General features: G+C 39.3%; 1 protein-coding gene across 3 annotated transcripts in view; it reads left to right on the plus strand.

The window, feature by feature from the left end:
* Positions 1-27067, plus strand: part of NDRG3 (NDRG family member 3) — a 95662-nt gene that overhangs the window by 30881 nt on the left and 37714 nt on the right. For 2 of the 3 annotated variants that reach the window (XM_049868722.1, XM_049868724.1), the window contains 5 exons: positions 10806-10911; positions 11953-12073; positions 13872-13934; positions 15406-15466; positions 25712-25798. In XM_049868722.1, coding sequence (XP_049724679.1) covers positions 10806-10911; positions 11953-12073; positions 13872-13934; positions 15406-15466; positions 25712-25798 — 438 coding nt within the window. Of the gene's footprint in view, positions 1-4586; positions 7080-10805; positions 10912-11952; positions 12074-13871; positions 13935-15405; positions 15467-25711; positions 25799-27067 lie in introns of those variants that run through there. The other variant, XM_049868723.1, reaches the window with a different exon arrangement.

Consider the following 27067-nt stretch of genomic DNA (forward strand, 5'->3'; position numbering starts at 1 on the left):
AACCGTACCGTTAATCAATGTGATATTTCCATCACCGTTAACCCCTCTTACCCATCTTTCTCGCCCTGGTAACCACTAACAAACTTTCTTCTCTATACATTTGCCTTTTTTTTTTTGTCTTTATTTATATAAATGAGGTTATATAATATTTGTCCTTTTGTGATTGACTTATTTCACTCAGGGTAATGTCTTCCAGCTCCATGCATATTATTTATTTTGTTGTTGTTGAGAATATACACAACAAAACATACACCAATTCGACAGTTTCTAGATGTACAATTCAGTGACATTGATTACATTCTTCAAGTTGTGCAATCATTCTCACCCTCTTCTTCTGAGTTGTCCCTCCTCTATTAAGGTAAACTCACTGCCCCCTAAGTTTTCTATCTAATCTTTCGAGTTGCTGTTGTCAGTTTGATCCCGTATGCATAGATCTTGACAGTGCACAATGTTCAAGCAGATATTCTTTACTGGTTAAGCTAAACTATTGTTTGGTTTTAAGAAGACTTCGGGGGATATTTTTGGTTTAAGGTTCAAGGATTATCTCAGGGCAATATTTCAGGGGTTTATCCAGCCTTCATGGCTCCAGAAAGTCTGGAGTCCATGAGAATTTCAAATTCTGATCTGCATTTTCATGGGAAGACTTCTTAACAATGAAATATTTTCCTAAAAGAAAAAGCCAAATTAAATATTAATACAAAGTACAGATTTCTCTTTAATTTATATTTGGAAATCCAAAAATTCAACCTGACTTATTAACATTTTCCTAAATAATACTGCTCTTTCTAGTCTATTTTTGCTGGTAGTTTCATTGCATTTTGAAAATCAATAAAATGAAGCAGCAACTCTCCATGTGCCACTTTTTTTGTTGACTGGCCCTGAAAGAAATGGAAGGAAGTAATGAGTACCTGGAAGCTGAAACCTTGTGCTCCCAGGCAGCCTGACCCTCCCACTACTGGGATGGATGTCATAGCAGTGGCTAGCAGAAGCAACATGAAATAGACTCTTAAGGTATTAGATGGGAAAGGAGCATGCTGAGAAACCAACTTCCTTGCTCCCAGGATTTAGCCAACCTGAACACCCACAGAGAAATAGTTATTTTCAAATGTGTGTTTTATGTTAAGTATGGTGGAATCTCTTCATAACCATCAGCATCAAAAGGAATAATTATTTATCTCATAGGCAAACTAGTTAAAATAATTTTGTGCTCCTATTATAGGTACTAAACATACATTATCTATAGTTCTTGAAGCAGTAACAAAAAGTGGTTTTTATTATCCCTGTTTTACAGATAAGGAAAGAAACAGAGAATCAGGTTTCATGATTTGCCATCAGGTGGAACTGGGATTGAAAAACCCCATTCTTCCTGAATCAGTCGCCTACATTCTTTCCCATCTGGACATGCCCAGAGCTGAGATGTTGTCAGGAGCTGAATTGTACTTAAAGCTGAAATTGCCTCGAAGGGGCAGGCTCACGTTCTTGGATTTCCAGATCCCAGCATCCCTTGGTGTGACTGTGGTACTTGTGTACACAACATAATCACCCTAGTATTGTCAGGGAATCGCTTGCTGTAGGTTTCGGCTTCTTGACTCAGAAACAAAAAGTCATTTTATTTTTGGGTAAGTGGTAGCAGTCATGTTTGCATTTAGTCCTTCTTAATTTGATCTAACTTCATTTATGGTTTGGACCCTAGTTTGAACCAGTTGAACTTTTGATTTGCTGTTAATATTTCATATAATTGACCTAGCAGGAGATCATTTGAGAAAGGGTGACAGTAGAATTCAAGATGAAGAACTCCAGAAATAGTATATGTATACTTCTGCCTAAAAGTGTGGAGGCATTTATTTTCTTTAAAATGAGTGCCTCCCCCAAGAAAAATGGGAATAAAAAATTACATTGCAATTATTGCCCCCCCAAAAAGTAAGAAAATGCCGAAAAGTTAGTAAGAAATTACCTGTTATTTCACCAGTGTTAATATTTTGGAGTATATCCTTTTTTTTTTTTTTTTTTTACATGTTAAATATACTTAAAATATAAGTGAAATTGAGTTTTAGAAATATAATTATGAAATCACTTTTAATACTAAAAAAAAAAAAAAACCCCAGTGCCGTTTAATACTAAGGCTTAAAAATAATCTGGCAAAAATTGTTGATTTGGGGAAAAGTTTTAATATAGTTACATGTTCTGACCTCATGAAATATAACTTTCAGTTCAGTTCTGATACAGGTAGAATGATGGCAAATATTTGTCACTGGTTTTGAGTGTACTGGTTTCTTTGTGTTATAAAGAAGAAAAAAACATAGGCCCTTATGTTTTCCTCCTTTTGGCATTCATGAATACTCTTCTACCACCATTCTGGCCTGTGCCTTGTTAAAGGCTTATATGGTGTTCTGGAGACAAGGGGCACCTGTCTAGCACCAGGCTGATATGAGACCTAGGAGATAGGAAGTCTAGAATGTGTCAGTTTCCCTGAAGGCATCCCAGAAACTTTTGGGCATTCTTAGGAGACAAAGTAGAACAGATCCAAAGCCAACATTGCCACCAAATAGAAAGGCAGTCAGTCTTTACATTGTCTACCAGCATAGCAGTGGCATGGGGCAAACTGAAGTCATTTAGCCAGGGCTTCCTTTTAGACTGTTTTCCCCCAGACATATCTTTAAGGAATTTTTGATGACATCCCCAGAAAGTTTTCTTAGTATTATTAGCCAAGCTCATAACTTGAATCTGAATTGCCTTTTTTCTTCTGTTTTCTTTACTAATCAATTACTTTTTAAAGTATTATTAAAAGGGTAGTACCTATTTCTCTTGTTTTTTTTGATTGTCCTAAGTGATGTCATTGGTATATAGCTTCTCTGGGGCAAACAGAGGTTATAATTTGCATATAAGTGTAACGAGGGAAGAGGGGAGGGAGGGAAAGGGATATTCACTAATTAGGTAGTAGATAAGAATTATTTTAGGTGAAAGGAAAGACAACACAGTATAGGAGAGGTCAGCACAACTGGACTAAACCAAAAGCAAAGCAGTTTCCTGAATAAACTGAACGCTTCAAAGGCCAGCGTGGTAGGGGTTTAGGGACCATGGTCTCGGGACATCTAAGTCAATTGGCATAATAAAATCTATTAAGAAAACATTCCACATCCCACTTTGAAGAGTGGCATCTGGGGTCTTAAACGCTAGCAAGCAGCCATCTAAGATGCATCAATTGGTCTCAACCCACCTGGAGCAAAGGAGTATGAAGAACACCAAGGATACAAGGTAATTGTGAGCCCAAGAGGCAGAAAGGGCCACATAAACCAGGGACTACATCAGCCTGAGACCAGAAGAACTAGATGGTGCCCAGCTACAATCAATGACTGCCCTGACAGGGAACACAACAGAGAACCCCTGAGGGAGCAGGAGAGCAGTGGGATGCAGACCCCAAATTCTCGTAAAAAGACCAGACTTAATGGTCTGACTGAGACTTGAAGGACCCTGGTGGTCATAGCCCCCAGACCTTCTTTTAGCCCAAGACTTCAACCATTTCCAAAGCCAACTCTTCAGACAGGGATTGCAGTGGACAATGGGATAGAAAATGATAGTGGGGAAGAATGAGCTTCTTGGATAAAGTAGACACATGAGACTATGTTGGCATCTCCTGTCTGGAGGGGAGATGAGAGGGCAGAGGGGGTTAGAAGCTGTCCGAATGGACACGAAAAGAGAGAGTGGAGGGAAAGAGTGTGCTCTCTCATTAGGGGGAGAGCAATTAGGAGTATATAGCAAGGCATATATAAGTTTTTGTATGAGAGATTGACTTGATTTGTAAACTTTCACTTAAAGCACAATAAAAAAAAAAGTAACAAGGGAAGAGAAATGATTGGAGATGACATACTTAGAATTGATGAGAAAGGAAGAAAGAGTGTACTCCCTAATAATCAATGACATAGCTGACCTATTTACTGTCCGCTTAGCTACTTCAGTGTTGCTTAATTCTCTTTTCCTTATGGGAATATTTAGAAGTTTGGCACTAGAGCTGGGGCAGATGCTATAGCTTCTCTGTGTGTATGATAAATTGCTTAAAAAAAAAAAAAAGAAACTCCTTTTGTGTATAGTCAGAAACAAACTCAGAAAAGTACAAAAATTAAAATTACCTACAATCCTGCTACCTAGAGATAACCATACTTTATTTTATTTCTTTCTAGTTTTTACGTTTATATTCTGGTTCTCAGAACAATGCGTGCTCATAGTGGAACATTTGGAAAGCATAGAGAAATATAAAGTATCTAGGGAAAAAGCTCATAGCTATAACCCAGCAACAATTATGTTAACATGTTCAGTGTCACGATATGTACTTAAATTTTTATATAAGCAATTCATTTTTAAGTTTATATGGTTAAAGTCATACTGGATGTACAATGTGTATTCCCTTTTCTGACTTAACATTAGAACACAATCCCATTTCCATGTCATTTTAAAACTCTCATAAAAATAATTTTTAATGGCTGCCTATTATTTCACTATATAGCTGTATCGTGACTTTACTATTAAATTATTATGTCAGTTAGATTGTTTTCCTTTTTTTCTATTATAATGTGTTAAATTCACTGAACATTTTTGTGCATAAATTTTATCTACGTTTGGATTATTAGATGAGTTCTTGGAATGAGCATGTTTAAGGCTCTTGGCATATCTTGTCAAATTGCCTTCCACCAATTGAACACTCAGTAAATACTAATGGAGAGTGGCGAAGAGGCTGATAATAGAGTGAACTGACAGAAGCGGAGTTCTTGCTCCTAGGATAATCTAGGCACAGTCAAGGATTACATAATTTCATGCTGGCTGTGTAATTGTAGTTGCTCTTTAGAGGACTGATTTATAGAACCCCACTGTGAGAACTGGTTTTCAGTACCACAATTCAAGTGCTCTTCTAAAGGGGTTTAAACAGCCTTAAACACTTGCAGATCACTTAGTCAATAGGCATTGTTACAAAGTAAGAATTAAGTGAAATAAATATTCTGGAAGTTCCTTCTGTAGTGAAGAGGTCTTTGGATTCAACCACCTGCTGCAGTATGTGTTAGGGAGCTTGAATCAGCTCCATGCTCCCTTGACCTTAAAGGCTACCCAGAATGTGGCCCCAGTCCACCTTTCAGCCTCGTGTCATGTCCCACTGCTTCCCTTTATACACCCCACCCTCTGGAAAAACTGGAATTATTGCTGACCTACCTTCACTTCCAAAAACCTGGTGGCGTAGTAGCTAAGAGCTACGGATGCTAACCAAAAGGTAGGCAGTTCAAATCCACCAGATGCTCCTTGGAAATTCTATGGGGCAGTTCTACTCTGTCTTATAGGACCACTATGAGTTGGAACCAACTCGATGGCAGTGGATTTGGTTTGGGCTTACCTTTACTTCCACTTTGTGCTTTTCACTCTGATGGCCTTTGTTCACAGTTCCTCCCCCTAGATGCCCCCCTTTTTTGGCTTGATTGTATTAAGTTGTAAGGATACAAGGGACTTTATTCCTCTTTGAGGGTAGGGTAAGAACTTTATAAAAAAAGCTGAAGTCCTTTTTTATCACCACCTCCTAACCTCAGTTCTCTTTCCCCTGTCACTAGGGGTCTATTTCTCAGACAAGCCCTGTCACATCATTGACATGATGGCTGCCAACTGCCCAAAACAAATCCTCCCAGCTGAATACCCATACTGCTAAATGATCTTTACCTATAATTTTAGGAAAAAGTCCAAGGGAGGACTCTCATTGGCCTAGTGTGTATCACATGTATGTGGGTCACATGTACATCCCCAAACCAATCACTGTGCTTAAGTGAGTCAGGTGTTTGAGCTGACCAGACCTGGGTCCCTTCCTACGTGGACTTTCTTAGAAAGTCCATGTTCTGAAGGTGTTCTGGGCTCTTGTGTGTGAGATAGTCATTTACTCTCTTTCTCCTCATTGTTAACCAAGGCTGTGTGAAGAAGAATTGGAGCTAGTTTGGAAGGAGGGAAAGACAGATTTTAGATTGACATAACGCAAAAGAAGCTTTCAAGTGAAGGGAGTGACTTTTGAGAAGGCTGGGAGTTGTGAGTGATTGAAAAGTATAAGTAGATGTTTAAAAAACTGTTAATTGAACTAGGCTTAAGTAAGGTGCAAGATGGGAGAAAGTTGGAGCTAAAGTCAGGCAACATGTATTATGGAACTTTAAAAAGGGAAGTGTGATCCATTAATAGGCAGAAAATTGAGAAATAATGAAAATTAAACAAGATCATGCAAACGAACTCTATAATCTGTAAACCACTGCACAGAGGTAAAGTAGTGGTGGTATTATATCAAAAAATACTACGAAATAGCAAAAACTGTACACAAAGTTCATACAGTGACCTAATTATTTGAAACAATATTCAGAATAAAATATTGACATTTCCGAGACTATATTGTACAGATTTACCTAAACAATTCTAGACTGGCTAGGGAAGGGAAGAAGTAGTAATAGACATGAAGTGATCATAATTTAACTGAGTTCAAAGAAGCATAACAAATTAAATTGTTCAATTTTGGTGAAAGGACATTTAACTGAAGGCAGAGGACTCAAGGAAAAGGTGAAAAGTTGGTTATTATCAAATAATGGTGATATCTTAGTAGAGAGAAATTACAGCTTTGATCAAGAGGGAGAGGAAGTCTAGGATGGGAAAGTGTACTGGGGACCTATACGATTTCAAATTGTTTTATAAGCCTGGAGAATAAAGGGATCATGTTCAAGAAGTACATAGCCTTGGAGATGGTAAACAAGCAGAAAGTGGTAGGGGAGATCTATGACCAGAGCCTATTAGAAGCCACCTTGGGCTGTGCCTTTTGAGCGTAGGCTCTCATTGTGTAGTCACACCCTATTCTAGAATGCTGTGGTGGGGGTAACTGGAGAAACAGCCTGTAAAACAGATGGTAGTTGATTAAAGCAGAAAAGTGGCGGCAGCATCAACCTGCAGTGGCCTGACCATTGAATCAGCTCTGTAGCCAGGGTCTCTCTTGGTAGCACACTCAACTCCAGATGGATTCTCAGACTAGAAATATAATCACAAGGCCACGAAGGCTATTCTTAGGAGTTCCCGTGAAGGTGAGTGCCTCTTCCTTTTCACATTCTTCATTCTGCGAAGAAAAACGTTTACATTCACATACTTTGAAATGAAGAGGAACTTTGAGACACCCCAAATAGGGCAACAAGATTGATAATAAGACTCTGGACTCTTAGCACTTTGATCGTTACACAATATGAGGGTGTAAAATTATGGGTCGATAGGAGCTGAGATCCACTTAAAAAGGAGAAATTTTGTAAAGAGCCAGTTTTCACTCTGACTTTCATGCAGATGACCAAATAATGACTAAGTACTTTGCCCCAGTCTCTTCGTCTACTTTCAGTTTTCTCTGTTACACCATCTGTTATAACTCCCTTTTCATCATCTTTCTCTTGAACTCTGACAGCTTACCCTCCCCTCCCCCCCCCACACACAGACTACCACCTTGGGGAAGTCCTGCTAACTTTAGGGTCAAAGCGTGGACTGGTTTCTCCCTCAACTCTGTACGTTGTTGTTAATTGCCATCCAGTCAATTCCAACTTATGGTGACCCGATGTGTTACAGCATAGAACTGCTCCATAGGATTTTCTTGACTATAATCTTAACGGAAGCAGGTTGCCAGGCCTTTTCTTTCGCAATACCACTAAGTGGGTTCAAACCACCAACCTTTAGGTTAGCAGTTGAGTGCAAATTGTTTGCATGACCTAGGTACCTCAGCTCTCTTTCCGTTACCCGACCCATTGCCTTCGAGTCATTTTTGACTCATAGCAACCCTGTAGGACAGAGTAGAACTGACTGCCCCATAGGGTTTCCAGGGCTGTGAACTTTACAGAAGCAGATTGCCATATCTTTCTCCCAAGGAGCAGCTGGTGGGTTAGAACATCTGACCTTTCGGTTAGCAGCCAAGTGCTTAACCACCGCCATCAGGGCTCCTTCAGCTCTCTGTAGAACAGTTGAAATAGTGGAAAAGCAGGTATTGTGAAACTTTGGCAGCCGTAGAAGTCCATTCTGCCTTTGCTGAGACCTTGCATTCTCTTGTTACAGGAACATGTCAGGATGACAAGTTATATACTCTCTTCAACTTGGATGCCCCTGTAGTGTCACTCCATCTGGCAGGGCTGTCTTCTCCCTCTCCCTCTTTATTCTTTCTCAAGAAATAAAACACAGCAGATACTGAAGCCTCCTTGGGTTCCCTTTCAGAAACTATCACCTCCCTTTCCGGAAGGAAACAAAGTTCTAAAGTTAGTGTGCATCCTTCTGCTAGTTTTTGTTTATACTTTAAATACATGTAAACATATAGTGTTTTTTTTTAATCAACAAAAGTGATATATTGCCTAAACATCCTTCTACATCTCTTTTACTCAGCGTTATGTTTTTAAGGTTTTCTCTATGTATTAATTTAAGCTTATAGTTCTAGTTCATTCACTTTTATTTGTATTTCATTATATAAATATATCCTAATTTATCTATTCCGTACTAGTGAATATTTAGGCTGTTTCCTTTTTTTTTTTTTTTGCATAGCCAAGGCTGCAACATACATCTCTGTGCATGGTTTTGTTTTATATTTAAATTTTTATTATTTTTTTGTAACCACGTCTGACAGTCTCTTTAAATTATACCTAAAAGGAGAATTGCTATTGGGTATCTACTTCTTAACTTTACTAGAAATTATCAAATTGTTCTCCAGAGCCGTTATACCAGTTTACATGCCTACCAGCAATATATGAGAGTCCTTATTTCTCTACATCCTAGCCAACATTTGGCATTATCTGACTTATAAATTTTGCCATTCTGGTGTGTGTGAAATAGCATCTCATTGAATTTAATTTGCACTTTCCTGACTTCTAGTGAGGTTAATGTCTTCCCCCTTAATTTTCTATCAGAACTCTATTTCCCTCATAGTACTTACACTAGCTGTTGTCATGGGTTTGTTTATGTGTTGATTATTTGCCTCCCTATCTAGAACATAAGCTCTGTGAGGGCAGAAATCACATCTCTCTCTTTTACTGCTTCATTCCCAGAGTTCGGTCCAAGGTCTGCATGTAGTAAGTGTTCAATAAATAATTGTTTAATCAATAAACCTGGGGGGCCATTGAAGATAAACTCTACTAAGTGGTGGACCACAGAGAAGCAGATTTTCCTCTGCAGTCTCTCTGGGTACTTGACTCTTCCTCTAACGGTTAACTCCAGGAGTATTCATCCTCCCTTGGGAAGATCCGTACTTTACTCACAAGGATATGGCCTTGCCAGGACATCTCAGTAGCATAATTACATAAGAACCCAAACTCAGTGAGTCTGATACTACTCTAAGAGAAGAGCTCACACAATAACAGAGATTTATTTCTTTCTCTTCCTCCCAGCCAAGCCCTGCACTTAATCAATTCACAGTGGCAGATTCTCTCTTTCATGTCTTCTGTTTTTCAAGCCAGTTTTGAATAGGAGGTAGCAGTCATAAAGAATAACATACAAATTGATTCACTCATAGTTTGATTTGATAGAGGTATCTATCTGAAGCAGGTAGATACTCCAGCCTGGGACTTATGATTTGAGAAAAACTAATGCCCAGTTAGCCTAAGATTGTCTTCTATGTCCCACATTATGTAAAAAATTGAAGCTCTGATGAGGTTCATTATCAGATAGGAAATTAAGAAGGAAGCCTTTTGCCTTTGTTGGGATTCTTATTGTCACAGTTAATGTTGTCTTATTTATTATAAAATTTTCTGAGATAGGTGTAGACCTCACCAGCAGAAATTCACTAGGCTAGGCATGGTAATTTTTATTTTTGAGAAATATAAAAGTTGAAGAGGACTAGAATAAATTCAGTTAACTCTTGAACTGTCCCTTTCTTTTCCACCCTACCACTCTTAGTGTTGGTCCCATTAGCTCCAGTCACATCCTATTCCAGCTTTATTCAGTTCTTGACTCTTCTCTGAACTTTACACATTGCCTTAGTTAGGATCCTTTGGGATGCAGGGAACAAATCCACCCAAGCTAGCCTAAACCAGGAAGCAATCCAGGCATGTCTCCAAGTTCTGGTGCACACACAGCAAGAACCAGGAATTAGAACAGTGGAAATGCCTACTAAAATCTCCCAAGTTTATTTTCAAGAAAAGCTGAGGCTGGAATCTCTTAGTTTAAGTTACAAATTCCCTGGGAAGGATGCTGAGCCAGCATGGGCCAGATGCTCACCCCACTCCAGTAAGATGTAGCCGTAAGATTATGTTGTACAAACATGGCAGCCAAGCACCACTCCTGTAACACGTACATGGCACAGAAGGGCAGCTACTAGGAAAGGGAGAGATTCTAGGCAGACACACCAGTAGGTGAGGTGTCTGCTGAACTTATAAGTTGCTGAACATATGTTCAAAGGCTCTGAAGCCTCTGACTTTTTACCCAGAATTTCTTTGTCTTCTGCTTCCTTAACTTTGCTTCCCCCAGTTTTACGTGGCTCCTTACCCAACTTACTGATCTCCTTTTCCATGGCCAATTCCTCATGGATTCTCAAGAGATCCCCCCTGACTTCCCGTACTCTTAAGTGAGCTTTGTGGACGAGAAGGTATATTTTTCTTCATATGTATTTATTTAACTGAAAAGAATGAAAAGTAGGAATATGCTGTATAATACAACATCTCTCTGGTATGCTTATAGTTCGGTGTTGTGACCTGCCCCAGCTAGTGGGAAATGGTGGAAAAGCAGGTATTGTGAAACTTTAGCAACCAAGAAAGTCCATTTTGTCTTTACTGAGACCTTACATTCTCTTATTACAGGAACATGACATAGAAACAGCTCATGGTGTGGTCCATGTCACTATAAGAGGCATACTGAAAGGAAACAGACCAGTTATTTTGACGTATCATGACATTGGCCTCAACCGTATGTATTTGATTTTATGCCTTCCCTTTTTATCAGAATACTTAATCTTTGTATATTAATAAACAAAACAAAAGCCCTATATTCTAATAGAGCAGAAGTTTCCCTCTCTTTTTCTTATCCTTCACTTCTCATTGCTACATATGTTAATGGCAGGGTAGGTTCCTGAAAGTACGGAGGGGAATGTGGTTTGGCGGATATTGGGATTATATCTTATCGCATATTTGCTAAAGGACCGAAGATTATATGATGAACTTGTTAAGAAAGTAAAACTGAAATCAGTTTTTTCTTTAAGTCTGTACTACTTTAGCTTTTTTCATGTTTCAGGTTAGAAAATCCAGAGTTTGAACTTTGTTGTGAGCTCTTCAGTGAGTTAGTAAAAGTATTCTTGCTAGAGCCTGTCATCACTGACTTTAACCTGACTTTTCTAGATGGTAGTATAAGATTCTGGCTCTAGCCACAGGCACAAAGAGTCTGTATACATACTTTTTCTTCCATACTTCTCTGGTTTTCAGAGGTGACCTGCATTTGAGGCTACAGTCCCTTTTTTTTATAGCCTCCTCAGCATTAGAAGTGATTTAAGCAGTTAGACTAGGAGGGTAGAAAATGAAGCAGCCCCTCCTTGTACCTCAGCAGTTTTGCCAAGAGATAAACTCCCAAATGGGGAATGTAAGTGACCCAAGATATTCATTCTAGCCAGGCTCTTGGGATATAGTCACTGTCTCTATGTTGGATAAGTGAATAAAGTGAATGACATATGACGGTAGTAGGGGTGTTAAAATTATTTTATGCAGCACCAGGATTGGTTTCCACTTTGTAGACATTGTGTAGATGAGAATTAGTTGTTCTGAAGTCATTGAGATGTCTGGTGTTCAGTCTTTAGGACAGTTTGAAGCAGATGGATTGTCTAGACACCTCATGTTAGAGGAGAAGTGATTAAAAAGGAAAGAAAGAAGACATGAGCATGATATGACATTGATCAAGTACGGGAGAATTGGGGAGAAATGGAGAGCCTGTGACTTATGGGTGTTTTTACTCTTGCAGACAAATCCTGTTTCAATGCGTTCTTTAACTTTGAGGATATGCAAGAGATCACCCAGTACTTTGCTGTCTGTCATGTGGATGCCCCAGGCCAACAGGAAGGTGCAGCCCCTTTCCCAACAGGGTAAGGTCACAACAAGATCTTGTAGGAGACATACACTCAGAAAAGCAAATGACTGAAGTCCAGTGGGAGGAGTAGCACTTGCTTCCCTTCCCACTTGATTTTATCACAGCCTACAAGTTATATTTATTAGCCAGTCACCCACATATTTTCTCTCCTTAGTCTGAGAGGACTGTAATGTACCATCTGTTTGGGAAAACTGCATGTTTTCCCATTTCCATAAATGACTCTCCATAGCAAGGACCTGGCTCCCTGTAATCACAAGGCATAAGTGTCTAGAGCACCCACTTCTCGCTGTCTATAATCTGTCCCCTTCCTCATCTAAAGTCTGTTATTTTTATGTCCCTCCCTGAAATCCCCACCTACCTCAGGCCAAATTCTGATCCTTCTGAGCTTCCTGGGAGCACCTCCCTAGCCTCACCTCCCCATTAGTGATTGGAATTTGAATATTTACATAACCATTTATTCTGAGAGGCTGCCCTTTTACAGTAAAAGTGCAGTTTGACTGAACTTGGAGGTCTCAGCCTCATCCTAAGTCTGCTTTATGTGGCAGAGCCACAGTCTGTGTCCCCGACTCTTCTTGGGCAGAGTGCTTACTGGTCGCAGAAGCAAAGACCTTGCAAGGAGGAGTCAGAGCACAAGCTGTGGGTTGCTAATTGTTCTCTGCCTTTACTCATCTCCACAGCTGCCTTTGCCCAATGCCTCCTATGAAATAGATCGTTGCAGACAAATAATAGTTAACGCTTCTATAGTACGTAAACAATGTGCCAGACACTGCTTTAAATACTTCCCATGTATCACCTCATTTAGTCCTCACAACCCTATGGGATAGGTTTACTATTATGTCCATTTTAAAAGTGAGGAAACTAAGGCTCAGAGAAATTAAGTAACTTGGCAAAGGTTACATAACTAGTAAGTAGCAGAGCTGTGATTTGAACCCAGGCAATCTGGCTCCAGAATCTGTTATTGACTATGTCCAAGCTGTTGGTCTCTCAGTGCGTATTAATTAGCCTGTGATCAGCTTATAGTCGTCAAGATTTGGATCCAGTTTTTCTTTTCTCTTTTGTTCACGAATAGTTCAAAAGCACTTCGTTTCTTAAAGTGTTCAAGCAGAGGTAGGCTGACCTCCCTGTTAGGTATAGAGCAAACCCTGCTTCATATAGGAAGTCGACTTAAGACCCCTCACATCTCTGATTCGTGCAAAGAAAAGGCTGTATCTGTGGTTGCTCCCCTCTTTTCTTGGATCCTAGTCTGGATCTGCTCCTGGGTTTGCTTAACCATCTCAGGATATTCAAATGCAAATAACAAAATAACCATGTTCTCCTATGTCTAAGTGAAACAGAATCATCCCCAGATTTGCGACTACGTGCCTAGGCCCAGTAAGACTTTCCTTCTGCATTTAGCTGCCTAACATAAGCAGCAGACCAAGAGCCATTTCCTGAGCTGACTCTTACTGCTGGAAGTTCTCTGAGCCTGAACCCCAATTGAAGTGATTGTTAGAGGTTTGGAAATGCCCTAAGAGAAAACTATATTACTTCTTTCTTTCAAGTGGCTTCCTCTGGGCCCAGAGACTGCTCTTTGGGATGCAGAAATGGGTGGTTTCTTTTGCTTTCTTCTTAGCATGGCAGTCCTAAAGAGTCACACAATACGCCACAATCATTTCCAGGCACTAGATCACCTCCTTTGAGCCTTTGGTGAAAAGGAATGCTCTTACCTAAGAACTCTGTGTTTTCCAGCTGTTCTAAAAAAACTGGGAAATGTACGTGCATTCTAACTCAGGAGGTATTCTTCTGGGTTTCAGGTACCAGTACCCCACAATGGATGAGCTGGCCGAAATGCTGCCTTCTGTTCTTACCCACTTAAGGTAGGTTCATTCACTTAAGATTCATTCTTACCCACTTAAGGTAGGTTCACATGGTTTTTATTAAGTTTCTACTATGTGTCTGGTGCAGGGTATATGATGGTGGGCAAAACAGAATAGTCACTACCCTCCTGGAACTTACATGTTAATGAGGGAAATAGTTAACAAGTAAGCAGACAAATCAACCTCCTCCTCACTCATCTACTATCTTTTTATCCGACTTTTCACATTTATGACGATAGTAAAAAATCTACTATCTGACTATTTTGCACATCAACGACGTACGTCTGGCAGTAACGAATGCCGACGTACAAGACAAGACTAACGCTGGCTTTGACGGTTAAGGTTGTGTGTCAATGTGGCTAGGCCGTGATTGTCAGTTGTTTGGCAGTTATGTAATGATGTAACTTGGCAGTTATGTAATGATGTACCTTAGCAGTTACGTGGTGATGTAATTTGGAAGTTATGTAATGATGAAGTCATCCTCCATTTTGTGATCTGATTATTCATTTTCACATAACACCAATTTCGCATAACAACCTGGTCTTTGGAACCTAACCGTGGAGCCTAACCGTGTCGATAAGTGAGGGGAGGGTGTAATCATAACTAAAGTGCTATAAAAAAAAAAAAGATCAGTGGGGATATAATGATAGAGAATAAAGGCAAGATCTACATAGATAAGGCTAGTTAGAGAATGCCACTCCAAGAAGGTGTCATCTAGGTTGAGACCTGAAAGATAAAGAGGAGCTAGCTAGAGAACCAGGGAAAGAGGATTCCAGACAGAAGGAACAATATGTCCAAAGATCCTGGACCAGATGAGCATGGAGTGAAATTTGAGAAATAGACAACGACCAGATAACATAGGTCTGGCAGACCAGATAAGAACTTGGAATGTTATTCTAAATGCAAAGAAAAGGCATCAAAGGAGTTTTAAGTAGGGGAGTGATATCTAATTTAGTCTTTTAAAATGATCACCCTAGGTGTATAAATTGTACATCAGTAAAGCTGTTTAAAAATTTTAAAAAGGTTTACTGTAGTTGGAGAAAGAATGGTCTGGAGAGTAATAAGAAAACAGGGAGACTAGTTAAACTATTAACAATAGTTCAGGCAAGAGATAATGATGTTGAGGGGATGGAGAGAAATAGATGGAGTTTAAGAAATATTTTGGAGGTAAACTCTGCAGGCCCTGTTGATAGATTAGATATGGAGGCAAGCAGGAGAAAGAGCTATCAAGTATAACTCCCAGGTTTCTGTCATATTTCATTTAAAATCTTAGAAATCAACTTAAAAAAAGATGGTATCATTTTTATAGATAAGAAACTGAGGCTCAGAAACTTAAAGAGACTTGCCCAAATTCTCATATCTAGTTAACAGCAGAGTTAGGATTTGAAGCCAGGTGTTGTGTTCTTCCCATTATACCATGCTGCCACTGAATGGAGTTAACCTTCTCAATGTTGGTATGTCCCATTCACAGTCTGAAAGGCATCATTGGGATTGGAGTTGGAGCTGGAGCCTACATCCTCAGCAGATTTGCAGTGAGTACATGGAGGATTAGTCTTGACAGCCTTGGGGCTCTGCCTGGGTCACAGCTATTACTGCTGTGTGAAATGACCAGGTACTGTTCTGGGTCTTACATCAGTAAATTATATGTATATCTGTAAATTTTGTCAGCTCCAGATATAGGTTTGTGCTGAGTCTTACGGTGTAGTTAAAGTACCTGAAAACCACAAGTGAGAGCAGTACATCATCAATAAAAAGTAAGGCTTAGATGATTTTTTTTTTAATTGAACTTTAGATGAAGGTTTACAGAACAAACTAGTTTCTCATGAGTTGTACACACATTGTTGTATGACATTGGTTAACAACCCCACGACATGTCAACACTCTCCCTTCTGAACCCTGAGTTCCCTATTATCAGCTTTCCTCCTTTTTCCTCCTACGTTCCAGTCCCCACCCCAGGGCTGGTATGCCCCTTTAGCCTTGTTTTGTTCCATGTACCTGTTCAATCTTTGGCTGAAGGGTGAACCTCAGGAGTGGCCTCATTACTGAGCTGAAAGGATGTACAGGGGTCATACCCTCAGGGTTTCTCCAGTCTCTGTCAGACAAGCAAGTGTGGTCTTTATTTTTGTGTTAGAATTTTGTTCTTCATTTTTTTCCACCTCTGTCCAAGACCCTCTCTTGTGATACCTGTCAGAGCAGTCAGTGGTGGTAGCCAGGCACCATCTAGTTGTACTGGACTCAGTCTGGTGGAGGCTGTGGTAGATGTGGTCCTTTAGTTCTTTGCACTAATCTTTCCCTCGTATCTTTAGTTTTCTTCATTCTTCCTTGCTGCCGAATGGCCGTCCACAGGCTTTTAAGACCCCATACGCTACTCACCAAAGTAGAATGGAGAACATTTTCTTTATAAACTCTGTTATGCCAATTGAGCTATATATTCCCTGAGACCATGGTCCCCACAGCCCTCAGCCTAGCAATTCAGTCCCTCAAGGAGTTTGGATGTGTCTATGGAGCTACCATGATCATGCCTTATACAGGCTGTGCTGGCTTCACCAGTAATGTACACTGTCTTACCCTTCACCGAAGTTACCACTTATCTATTGTCTGTTACCTGTTTTTCCATTCCCACCCCTCCCTTCCCTCATAACCATCAAAGATTGTTTCTTTTTATATGCAAACCTTTTCATGAGTTTTTTCAGTAGTGGTCTCATACCATATTTGTCGTTTTGTGATTGACTTATTTCACTCAGCATAATGTCCTCCAGATTCTTCCATGTTATGTGATGCTTCACATATTCATTGTTCTTTAGCGTTGAGTCATACTCCATTGTGTGCATGTACCACAGTTTGTTTATCCATTCATCTGTTGGTGGACATTTAGGTTGTTTCCATCTTTTTTGCTATTGTGAACAATGCTGCAATGAACATGGGTGTACATATATCTGTTCATGTGATGACTCTTATTTCTCTAGGATATATTCCTAGGAGTGGGATTCCTGGATCATATGGTATTTCTATTTCTAGCTTTCTAAGGAAGTCCCGTATCGTTTTCCAAAATTGTATCATTTTGCATTCCCACCCGCAGTGCATAAGAGCTCCGATCTCCCCGCAGCCTCTCCAACATTAGTTATTTTCTGTTTTATTGATTCGTGCCAGTAATGTCGGGGTGAGATGGTACCTGATTGTGGTTTTGATTTACGTTTCTCTGATGGCGAGAGATCATGCACATTTCCTCATTTGTCTGTTGGCCACTTGAATGTCTTCTTTGGTGATATGTCTGTTCATTTGCTTTGCCCATTTTTTAATTGGATTATTTGTCTTTTTGTTGTAGAGATGTTGGGTTTTTCCTCTAGATTTTAGAGATTAGACCTTTGTCTGATTTGTAATAGCCAAATTTTTTTTCCCAGTCTGTAGGTTCTCTTTTTACTCTTTTGGTGAAGTCTTTTGATGAGCATAAGTGTTAATTTTTAGAAGATCCCAGTTACCTAGCTTATCCTCTGGAGCTTGTGTGTTGTTGGTTGTGGTTTGTATCTTGTTAATGCCATGTATTAGGGCCTCTAGCATTGACCCTACTTTTTTCTTCTATGAACTTAAAAGTGTTTGGCTTTGTATTTAGGTCTTTGATCCATTTTGAGTTAGTTTTTGTATATGGTATGAGGTATGGGTCCTGTTTCATTTTTTTGCAGATAGACAGCCAGTTTTGCCAGAACCATTTGTTAAAAAGACTGTCTTTTCCCCATTTGATGAACTTTGGGCCCTTGTCGAAGATCGTCGAAGATCAGGTGACCATAGGTAGATGGATTTACATCTGGGTTCTCAATTCTGTTCCATTGGGCAATGTATCTGTCATTGTACCAGTACCAGGCTGTTTTGACTATTGTAGCTCTATAGTAGGTTCTGAGGTCAGGTAGCACGAGTCCTCCTGTTTTCTTCTTCAGTAGTGCCTTACTTATCCGGGTCCTCTTCCCTTTCCATATAAAGTTAATGATAAGTTTTTCCATCTCTTTAAAGAATGTTGTTGGTATTTGGATCAGTATTGCTTTCTATTTGTAAATCACTTTGGGTAGAATTGTCATTTTCACAATGTTGAGTCTACGTATCCATGAATATGGTATGTTTTTCCATTTATGTAGGTCTCTTTTGGTTTCTTGCCGTAGTGTTTTGTTTTGTATAGGTCTTTGGTCATTCTTTGTATAAGTTTTCTTTGTATAGGTCTTTTACATCCCTGGTTGGATTTATTCCTAAGTATTTTATTTTTTTAGGGGTATTATAAATGGTATTGTTTTCCTGATTTCCTTTTCATCATTCTTTCTATAGGTATATAGGAATCCAACTGATTTTTGTATGTTTATCTTGTATCCTGTTACTCTGCTGAATCTTTATATTAGTTCCAGTAGTTTTCTTGAGGAGTCTTTTGGATTTTCTTAGTATCATATCATCTGCAAGTAGAGACAGTTTAACTTCTTCATTACCAATTTGGATGCCCTTTATTTCTTTTTCTTTTTTTGCCTTATTCCTCTAGCTAGGACTTCCAACACAATATTAAGTAGGAGTGGTGATAAAGGGCATCCTAGTCTTGTTCCTGTTCTCAAGGGGAATGTTTTCAGCCTCTGTCCATTGAGAATGATGTTGCCCGTTGGTTTTGCATAGATGCCCTTTATTATTTTGAGAAATCTCCCTTGTATACCTATTTTATTGAGAGTTTTTATCAGGAATGGGTGTTGGACTTTGTTGAATGCCTTTTCTGCATTGATTGAGAGGATCGTGTGATTTTCTTTCCTTTTATTTATGTGGTGGATTACATTGATTAATTTTCTAATGTTGAACCATCCTTGCACACCTGATATGAATCCTACTTGATCATGGTGTATTATTTTTTGAATATGATGCTGAATTCTGTTGGCTAGAATTTTGTTGAGAATTTTTGCATCTAGTTTTGTATTCGTGATAGATACTAGTCTATAATTTTCTTTTTTTGTGGTGTCTTTGCCTGGTTTTTTTGCCTGGTTTTAGTATCAGGTTATGCTGGCTTCATAGAATGAATTTGGAAGTATCGCTCGCTTTTCAATGTTCTGAAATAGATCAAGTAGTATTGGCATAACCTCTTCTCTGAATGTTTGGTAGAATTCTCCAGTGAAGCCATCTGGGCCAGGGCTTTTTTTTGGTTGGGAGCTTTTTAATTACCTTTTCAGTCTCTTCTCTTTTTATGGGTCTGTTCAGATTTTCAATGTCATTTTGTGTTAGTTTGGGTAGGTAGTGTGTCTCTAGAAATTTGTCCATTTCCTCTAAGTTTGTTGAAGTATAGTTTTTCATAATACTCTGCTATGATCCTTTTTATTTCAGTTGAGTCTGTTGTAATGTCCCCGTTTCATTTCTTATTTGGGTTATTTGTGTTCTTTCCTGTTTTTCTTTTGTCAAGTCAGCCAGTGGTATGTCGATTTTGTTGATCCTTTCAAAGAACCAACTTTTGGTTTTGTTGATTCTTTCTATTGTTTTTCTTTTCTCTATTTCATTTACTTCCACTCGGATCTTTATTATTTCCTTTCTTCTGGTGGCCGTGGGCTTCTTTTGCTGTTTTTCTCCTGTATGTTCAAGTTATGTAACTAATGTTTTGATTTTGTCGCTTCTTTTTGATGAATCTACTCGATAGCACTGTTTTGTTTTGTTTTGTTTTTTTTAATATGTGCATCTAGTGCTATAAACTGACCTCTGAGTACTGCCTTTGCTGTGTCCCAAAGGTTTTGGTATGATGTCTTTTCATTCTCGTTTGATTCTAGAAACGTTTTGATTCCATCTTTGATTTCTTCTCTTACCCAGTGGTTTTTAGGCAAGGTGTTATTCAGTTTCCATGTAATTGATTTTTTTTCCTTACTCTTCCTGTTGTTAATTTCTATTTTGATGGCATGGTCAGAGAAGATACTTTGTACTATCTCAGTGTTTTGGATTTTGTTGAGGGTGGCTCTGTGGCCTATTCTGGAGAATGCTCCATGTGCATTAAAGAAGAATGTGTTCTTTGCAGCTGTTGGGTGGAGTGTTCTATATATGTCTATGAGGTCAAGTTGGCTGTTTGTGCTCTTTAGCTCTTCTGTGTCTTTGTTGAGTTTCTTTCTAGATGTTCTGTCCTTTACTGAGGTGAGGGTGGTGTGTTGAAGTCTCCTACTATTATTGCATAACTGTCGATTTCTGTTTTCAGTGCTGGTAGAGTTTGTTTTATGTATTTTGGAGCCCTGTCATCGGGTGTGTAGATGTTTATTATGGTTAAGTCTTCATGATGGATTATCCCTTTAATCATTACATACTGTCCTTCTTTGTCTTTTATGGTGGATTTTGTTTGAAAGTTTATCTTATCTGAGATTAGTATTGCCACTCCTGCTCTTTTTTGATAGTTATTTGCTAGATATATTTTTTCCATCCTTTGATTTTTAGTAAATTTACATCTTTGTTTCTAAGATATGTCTCTTGTAGACAGCATATTGATGAGTCCTGTTTTTTTAATCCATTTTGTCACTCTGTGTCTCCGTATGGGTGCATTTAGGCCATTTACATTCAGTGTAATTATTGATATGTGTGAGTTTATTGCTGTCATTTTGTAGTGCTTTTTATTGTGATGCTAACATTTTCTTTGTTCCTCTTACTCTCCTTTGCTGAGTTCCTTTTGTTTGTGGATTTCTTTTGTTTTTATAGATTTTGTTTTTGTTGAGACTTCATGTTTTTCTTCTTTATTTTGATGAGTTAACTTTCTTTGTGGTTACCTTGAAATTTACCCTTTTCTTCCTAGGTTTGAACCAGTCTACTATTGCCTTGCCTTGCTCTCTATTAGGAAGTTCTGTACCTGTACTGTTTAGTCCCTTTTTTATTGTTCTGATGTTGTTTTCATTTACCGATTAACCTCTCTGGTTCCCTGTTGGAATTGTTTTGGTTTTGGATAGTCCTTGAGAGTTAATTTCCTAGGCTGGTAGCTGGCTCGTACGATCTTGCGTCCTAGATTCAGGCTGTGGTCTGATGTTGTTTGTTCTCAGACTGAAGGACTTCCTTTCATAATTCTTGTAAGTTTGGTTTGGTTTTTACATAGTCCCTTAATTTCTGTTTTTCTGGAAATATCCTAATTTCACCGTCATATTTGAATGAGAGTTTTGCAGGATATATTATTCTTGGTTGGCAGTTTTTTTCTTTCAGGGTTTTATATATGTCATCCCATTTCCTTCTTGCCTGAATGGTTTCTGCAAATAATCAGAGCTTAGTCTTATTGTTTCTTCTCTGTATGTGACTTTTTTTTTTTCTTGAGCCGCTCGCAGGATTTTTTCTTTGTCTTTGGTTTTAGCAAGTGTGATTATGATATGCCTTGGTGTTTTTCTTTGGGGATCTATCCTATATGGGGTTTGTTGAGCTTCTTGGATAGTCAGGTTTCATTCATGATATTAGGACGTTTTCTGTTAGTAATTCCTCAACGATGCGCTCTGTGTTTTCCATTTACTCTCCCTGTTCTGGAACTCGAATCACTCACAAATTTTTGCTTTTGATTGTATCCCACTTAATTCTCAGGGTTTCGTCGTTTTTCTTTGTTCTTTTTTCTGATTTTTCCTCAAACAGAGTTGTATCCAAGTGTTTGTCTTCAGTTTCACTGATTCTGTCTTCCATCATTTCAAACCTGCTCCTCAGCCCTTCTGTGACACTGTCCATTTCTGAAATCTTGTTTATCTTTTGGATTTTAATTGTTGTTTTTGTATGATTTCTAGTTGTGAATTTATTTTCGCATTTTGTTCCTGTATTTCCTGAATTGTTCCATTTTTTGTCTGTATTTTCTATGAATATGTCTGCCTTTTCCATAAATTTGTCTATTTTTTCCTCATTTTTGTCTGCTTTTTCCTTCAACTCTTGGATTGCTCTGAGTATTAAAGATTTGAATTCCTGGTCAGGTAGTTCTAGTGCCTTTTCTTCTACTGGAAGGTTATCTGGTGGTGTATTTTCAATGCCTACTGGAACTATCCTATCCTATTTTTTTTATGTGTTTGGTATTATCTTCTGTCTTGGGGACATTCAGTAGTTATTTTCTTCGTTTCTTGATTGTAGATTTGTTTGCTGCATCCTGCTTTTTTGTTTTATTTGGTTATATCTGAGCAGGCAGGCTGTGCGTTCTTTGTTGTTTGTAGTCACGATTCTTTTCACCTCCTTGTCCTATGGGCAGGGCCAGTCAGTCAGGTATGGTGCAGCAGGGCAGGTCCAGCTGAAGAGGAGGGGCTGGGATGGGTTGTTTGTGGCATGTACTAGGGCCGACAAGGCGGGCTAGGAATGAGTGCTAGACAGGTTCCAGTAGGCTGTGCCTGTGCTGCTCAGGGGTGTGATGTTCAGTGCACGGATGCTCTGTGTCCTGCTGGGAACTTTGTGAAGCTGTTTTCCCATACTTCCTGTCCCCCAGTCTCTGATGTGGGTGGGGTGAATCCAAGCAGCAAGGGCGCTGTACTTTCCAGCTGGCTGAGCCAGTGCATTCAGCCAGGATGCTTGGACATAGAGCAGTGGGGAGAGAATGGAGGGTGGAAAAGCGTGTATCACTGGTTACTAGGTGCTCTGTCTCCTGCTGGGAGTTCCGCGCAGCTGCTTTCCCATGCTCCCTGTCTGCTGATCCCCAACAGGAGTCCAAGATAGAGGATCCATGCTGCAGTAGCTGATGGGGCCCTCTGCACGTATCTTTCCTCGCTTTGTGTCCTCTGTCAGTTCCTTATTGTATTCAGTGCTCAGCTGAGTTCTTTATCCCTTCATTTGACACTTCCAGTTCCATGAATGACGTTTGTCTCTGTTTTACTTAGTTTTTTGCATCTTCGCTGTAGGGACAGCATGGCGCTTCTGTCTATGGCACCATATTGGCTGGAAGTCTTTTGACAATTCTTATGATGGGGTTTTGTGTAACCATATGCATACACTGTGATGTTAACATGCAGTTTTACATAAAGTTAGTCATAGGCATGGGAATGGACTGGAAGGAAATATACCAAAGTATAACAGGGTTTAATGCTGTGTGATAAGCTGATATGTGAGACTTTATTTTCTGCTTTTTTATAGTTTCTCTGTGTATCAAATTTTGAGTGAGCATAATCACTGTAATAAGAAAAAAAATTGAAAAGTAAGGTAGAGTTTTGAAGTTTAAATAGAAATGTTCCTTTTGATTTTTAAATAAGTGTACAGAAAACAAAATCCTACTTCTCTGACACCAAACTGTAAGGATCAATCAAATCAATATCATTCTCAAAGCAATATTATCAATTCTGTTCCCCTCTGTTCTGACACCAGCTGCACATGAAGCACTTCTTCCTCTGACCCTAACCATAAGAGCTAGATCAGCTCTCACAAATTACAGCGTACAGCCCTCTGGGCTACCAAGTCTGCCTAAGACTTCAGATACCAGCTGTAAGCTTGGAGTCCCCACGACACCATCATTTCTGACTTGCTATAAATTTGGAGTTTCCCACTACTCCTTCAGGATGCTCTAACTCAGGAGCCTCCAAGATCTCCCTTACTTCTAATGTGCTGGCTCCAAATTCAAGGGTTCCCTCTACCCCCCATACCAGCTGTAAACTCAGGGGTCCCCAGTCCCCCTCACTTCTGACCTGCCGGCTCCCACTATTCCATCAGATTTGATAATTCACTAGAACAATTCACAGAACTCAATAAAAGTGCTATACTTACTATTACAGTTTTATTATCAAGGATACAAATGAAGAGACTCATTACTGGGCTGAGGGCTGGGGGCCATGGTCTTGGGGGCATTTAGTTCAATTGGCGTAACAATTTATAAAGAAAATATTCTACATCCTACTTTGGTGAGTAGTGTCTGGGGTCTTAAAGTCTTGTGGGCAGCTATCTAAGATACATCTATTGGTCCCACCTCATCTGGAGCAAGGGAGAATGAAGAAAACCAAAGACACAAGGGAAAGATTAGTCCAAAGGACTAATGGACCACAACTATCACAGCCTCCACCAGAATGAATCCAGAACAACTGGATGGTGCCTGGCTACCCCCACTGACTGCTCTGACAGGGATCACAGTAGAGGGTCCTGGACAGAGCTGGAGAAAAATGTAGAACGAATTCCAACTCACACAAAAAAGACAAGGCTTACTTGTCTGACAGAGACTGGAGAAACCCCAAGAGTATGGCCCCCAGACACCCTTTTAACTCAGTACTGAAGTCACTCCTAAAGTTCACCCGTAGCCAAAGGTTAGATAGGCCTATGAAACTAAACAATAACACACATAGTTTAGCTGTGTATATGAGACTAAATGGGTACACCAGCCCAAAAGCAAGGATGAGAAGGCAGGAAAGGAGAGGAAAGCTGGACAAATGGAAGTGGGAAACTCGAGGTCAAGAAGGGGAGAGTTGACACATCGCAGGATTGGCAGCCAATGTCACAAAACAATATGTGCATTAATTGTTTAATGAGAAACTAGTTTGCTCTATAAACTTTCACCTAAAGCACAATTAAAAAAAAAATGAAGAGACTCAAAGGAAGAGGTCTGGGAGGGCTCTCAGTGTGGAGCTTCCATTTCCTAAAATGGGAACATACTACCCACCTATGTGCATCAATGTCTTTCACCAACCAGGAAGTCTGTGGAGCTTCTGTATCTGTGTTGGGCCTTCATTATGTAGGAGGAGTCCATGGGTGGAGCAAGCTGTTAAGCACTTGGCTACTAACTGAAAAGTTGGTGCCTTTGAAAAAAGACCTGGATGCCTGGCGATCTACTTTTGAAAGATCATAGTCACTGAAAACTCTGTGGCCCTCAGTTCTACTCTGCAGCAACACGTGGGGTTACCATGAGTCAGAATCGATTGACAGCAACTGTTTTTGTTTTTAATGTAGGCATGACTGATTGAATTGTGTGCCCCCCCAGGTCAGCTGATATCACGCGGTGGTCTTTCTGGCCTGGGCAGCCCCCACCTAAGAGGTACCTTATTAGCATAAACCGTCAGGTGTGGTCAGAAAGCTTCATTAAAGACACATCAATCATGGGAGAAATTCCAAGGTTTTAGAAGTTCTCTCTCAGGAACCAAGGACAAACACCAAATTTTTGGGTTAAAATTAATATAAACCCCACAATAAGGAACTTAAAAAAAAAAAAAAGTCCCTCTTGGGTGATAGGATTGTCTTCTGGAGGTGGTATCGAATACTTAAATGTTTTCAGGAAAAAAAGTTTGAAGCCTCTGTTGGAAAAAGATGTATATGAGCATGAAAGAGGCAGTCTTTAAGTCTACGCATTGCCGTTGAGTCGATTCTGACTCGTAGCAACCCTACAGGACAGAGTAGAACTGCCCCATCGGGTTTCCAAGGAGCAGCTGATGGATTCAAACTGCTGACCTTTTGGTTAGCAGCCGTAGCTCTTAATCACTGTGCCACCAGGGCTCCAGCCTAAGCAGCCCCTTATGCCAAGTAGTTCCAAGGACACTTCCCCAGCAGGGAGGATCCACTATGGGCTAAACAACTGCAGAGACACCAAGTACCCTTCTCTGCTGTAGAAATTAAAAAGAAAAAAAAAAACTTGTCTCCCCCATAGATCCTTCCAAGGCAAGATCATTTGACAGCAGTTTCTAAGTGGCTGGTTTTCCAGATGTTAAGTCAGATTTAAAGAGCTATTTTTCCAAATATCTTCCCTAACACCTCTAGGTAGTCTTACTTATACATCCGAGGCATTAAGCACAATAAGTACTGATTACCCATGGTCCTAATTTTTTTTTTTTTTTTAGAAGAATCCTGGAAGTGGAAACCTCATTCTGTTGTTTTTGTCTGTCTTTCAGCTCAGCCATCCAGAGCTTGTGGAAGGCCTTGTGCTCATTAACGTTGACCCCTGTGCTAAAGGCTGGATCGACTGGGCAGCTTCCAAAGTAAGCACAAATGAAGGTGTCTGTCGGCTCATCTCTTTGCCCCTTTCTCAAGGTGGCTTATCTTTTTTATTTTTCATTGAGGTATATACAGTTAAGGGTGAATAGTTTTAAGTATGTAATTTGATGAGTGTTACATATGTGATCATCACCTAATCAATATGTAGAATATTTCTAGCTCTCTAGAAGGTTCCTTTGTGCCTTTTCCTAATTTTTACTTAAACCCACTTCCCAGAAATAACCATTTTTCTGACTTCTGTCACCCTAGATTGGTTTTATTGCTTATTCCTTATTTTTTTTCTTTTTATATTATTCTTAAACTTCATATAATTGGAATCATAGAAAATGTATTCTTGTGTCTCGTTTCTTTCATTCATCATTGTATTTGTGAGATTCATCCATGTTGTGTTTAACAGTAGTCCTTTTTTAATTGCTGTTTAGTAGTCTGTTGTATACTTATACAAGCTAAGTTTCAATTATTTGATGATTATGGATAAAGCTCCTGTGAACATTCTTTTCCATATTTTTCAGTAGACATATACGTTCATTTCTCTTGGGTCTATACCTAGGAATGAAATTGCTGGGCTATAAGGTAGTTGTATGCTTAGCTTTAGTAGATTCTGCCAAACAGTCTTCTGAAATGTTTGACCAATTTACAGAGCTACCAGCAACGTATGAAAGTTCCATTTGCTCCACATCCTTATCAACATTTGATGTCGTCATTCCTTTTAATTTTTGTAAAAGACGGGCAGTTTTATTTGTAATACTAATTTAATTTTATATCATACCCATCACCAAAATGTCCTTAGTTACTTAAAAAAATGAATTTTAAATTGTACCATCTTTTAAATATTTTAAGCTATGTTGGTGAGAAGATAATGCTGGGTTTTAATTTGCAACTCCCTGAGGGACAATGATGTTGAGCACCTCTTTTTCTAAAATTTATTGGCCATTTGAATATCCTCTTTTGTAAAGAGCCTATATAAGTGTTTGTTCTTTTTTTTTCAATTGGGTTGGTGGTCTTTTTCTTACTTGTCTTTAAGCGACCCTAATATATTCCACATATGAGTCCTTTGCTGGTACGTGTATCACAAATACCTTTTCCCGGTCTGGTTTGCATTTTCACTCTCTTAATGAGTGAAATGAATGAACAAATCACTCTTTCCAGTGAACCCAAACAGCTTATCTGTGCTTCTGCTCCCAAAGACATGTGGATTGTTGATGTTTGCTATCTGAAAAAGGAGGAAATTTGACCTCTAAAATCTGTTCAGG

Source organism: Elephas maximus, chromosome 25, assembly GCF_024166365.1.
Source record: "Elephas maximus indicus isolate mEleMax1 chromosome 25, mEleMax1 primary haplotype, whole genome shotgun sequence".
NCBI classification, from domain to species: Eukaryota; Metazoa; Chordata; class Mammalia; order Proboscidea; family Elephantidae; genus Elephas; species Elephas maximus.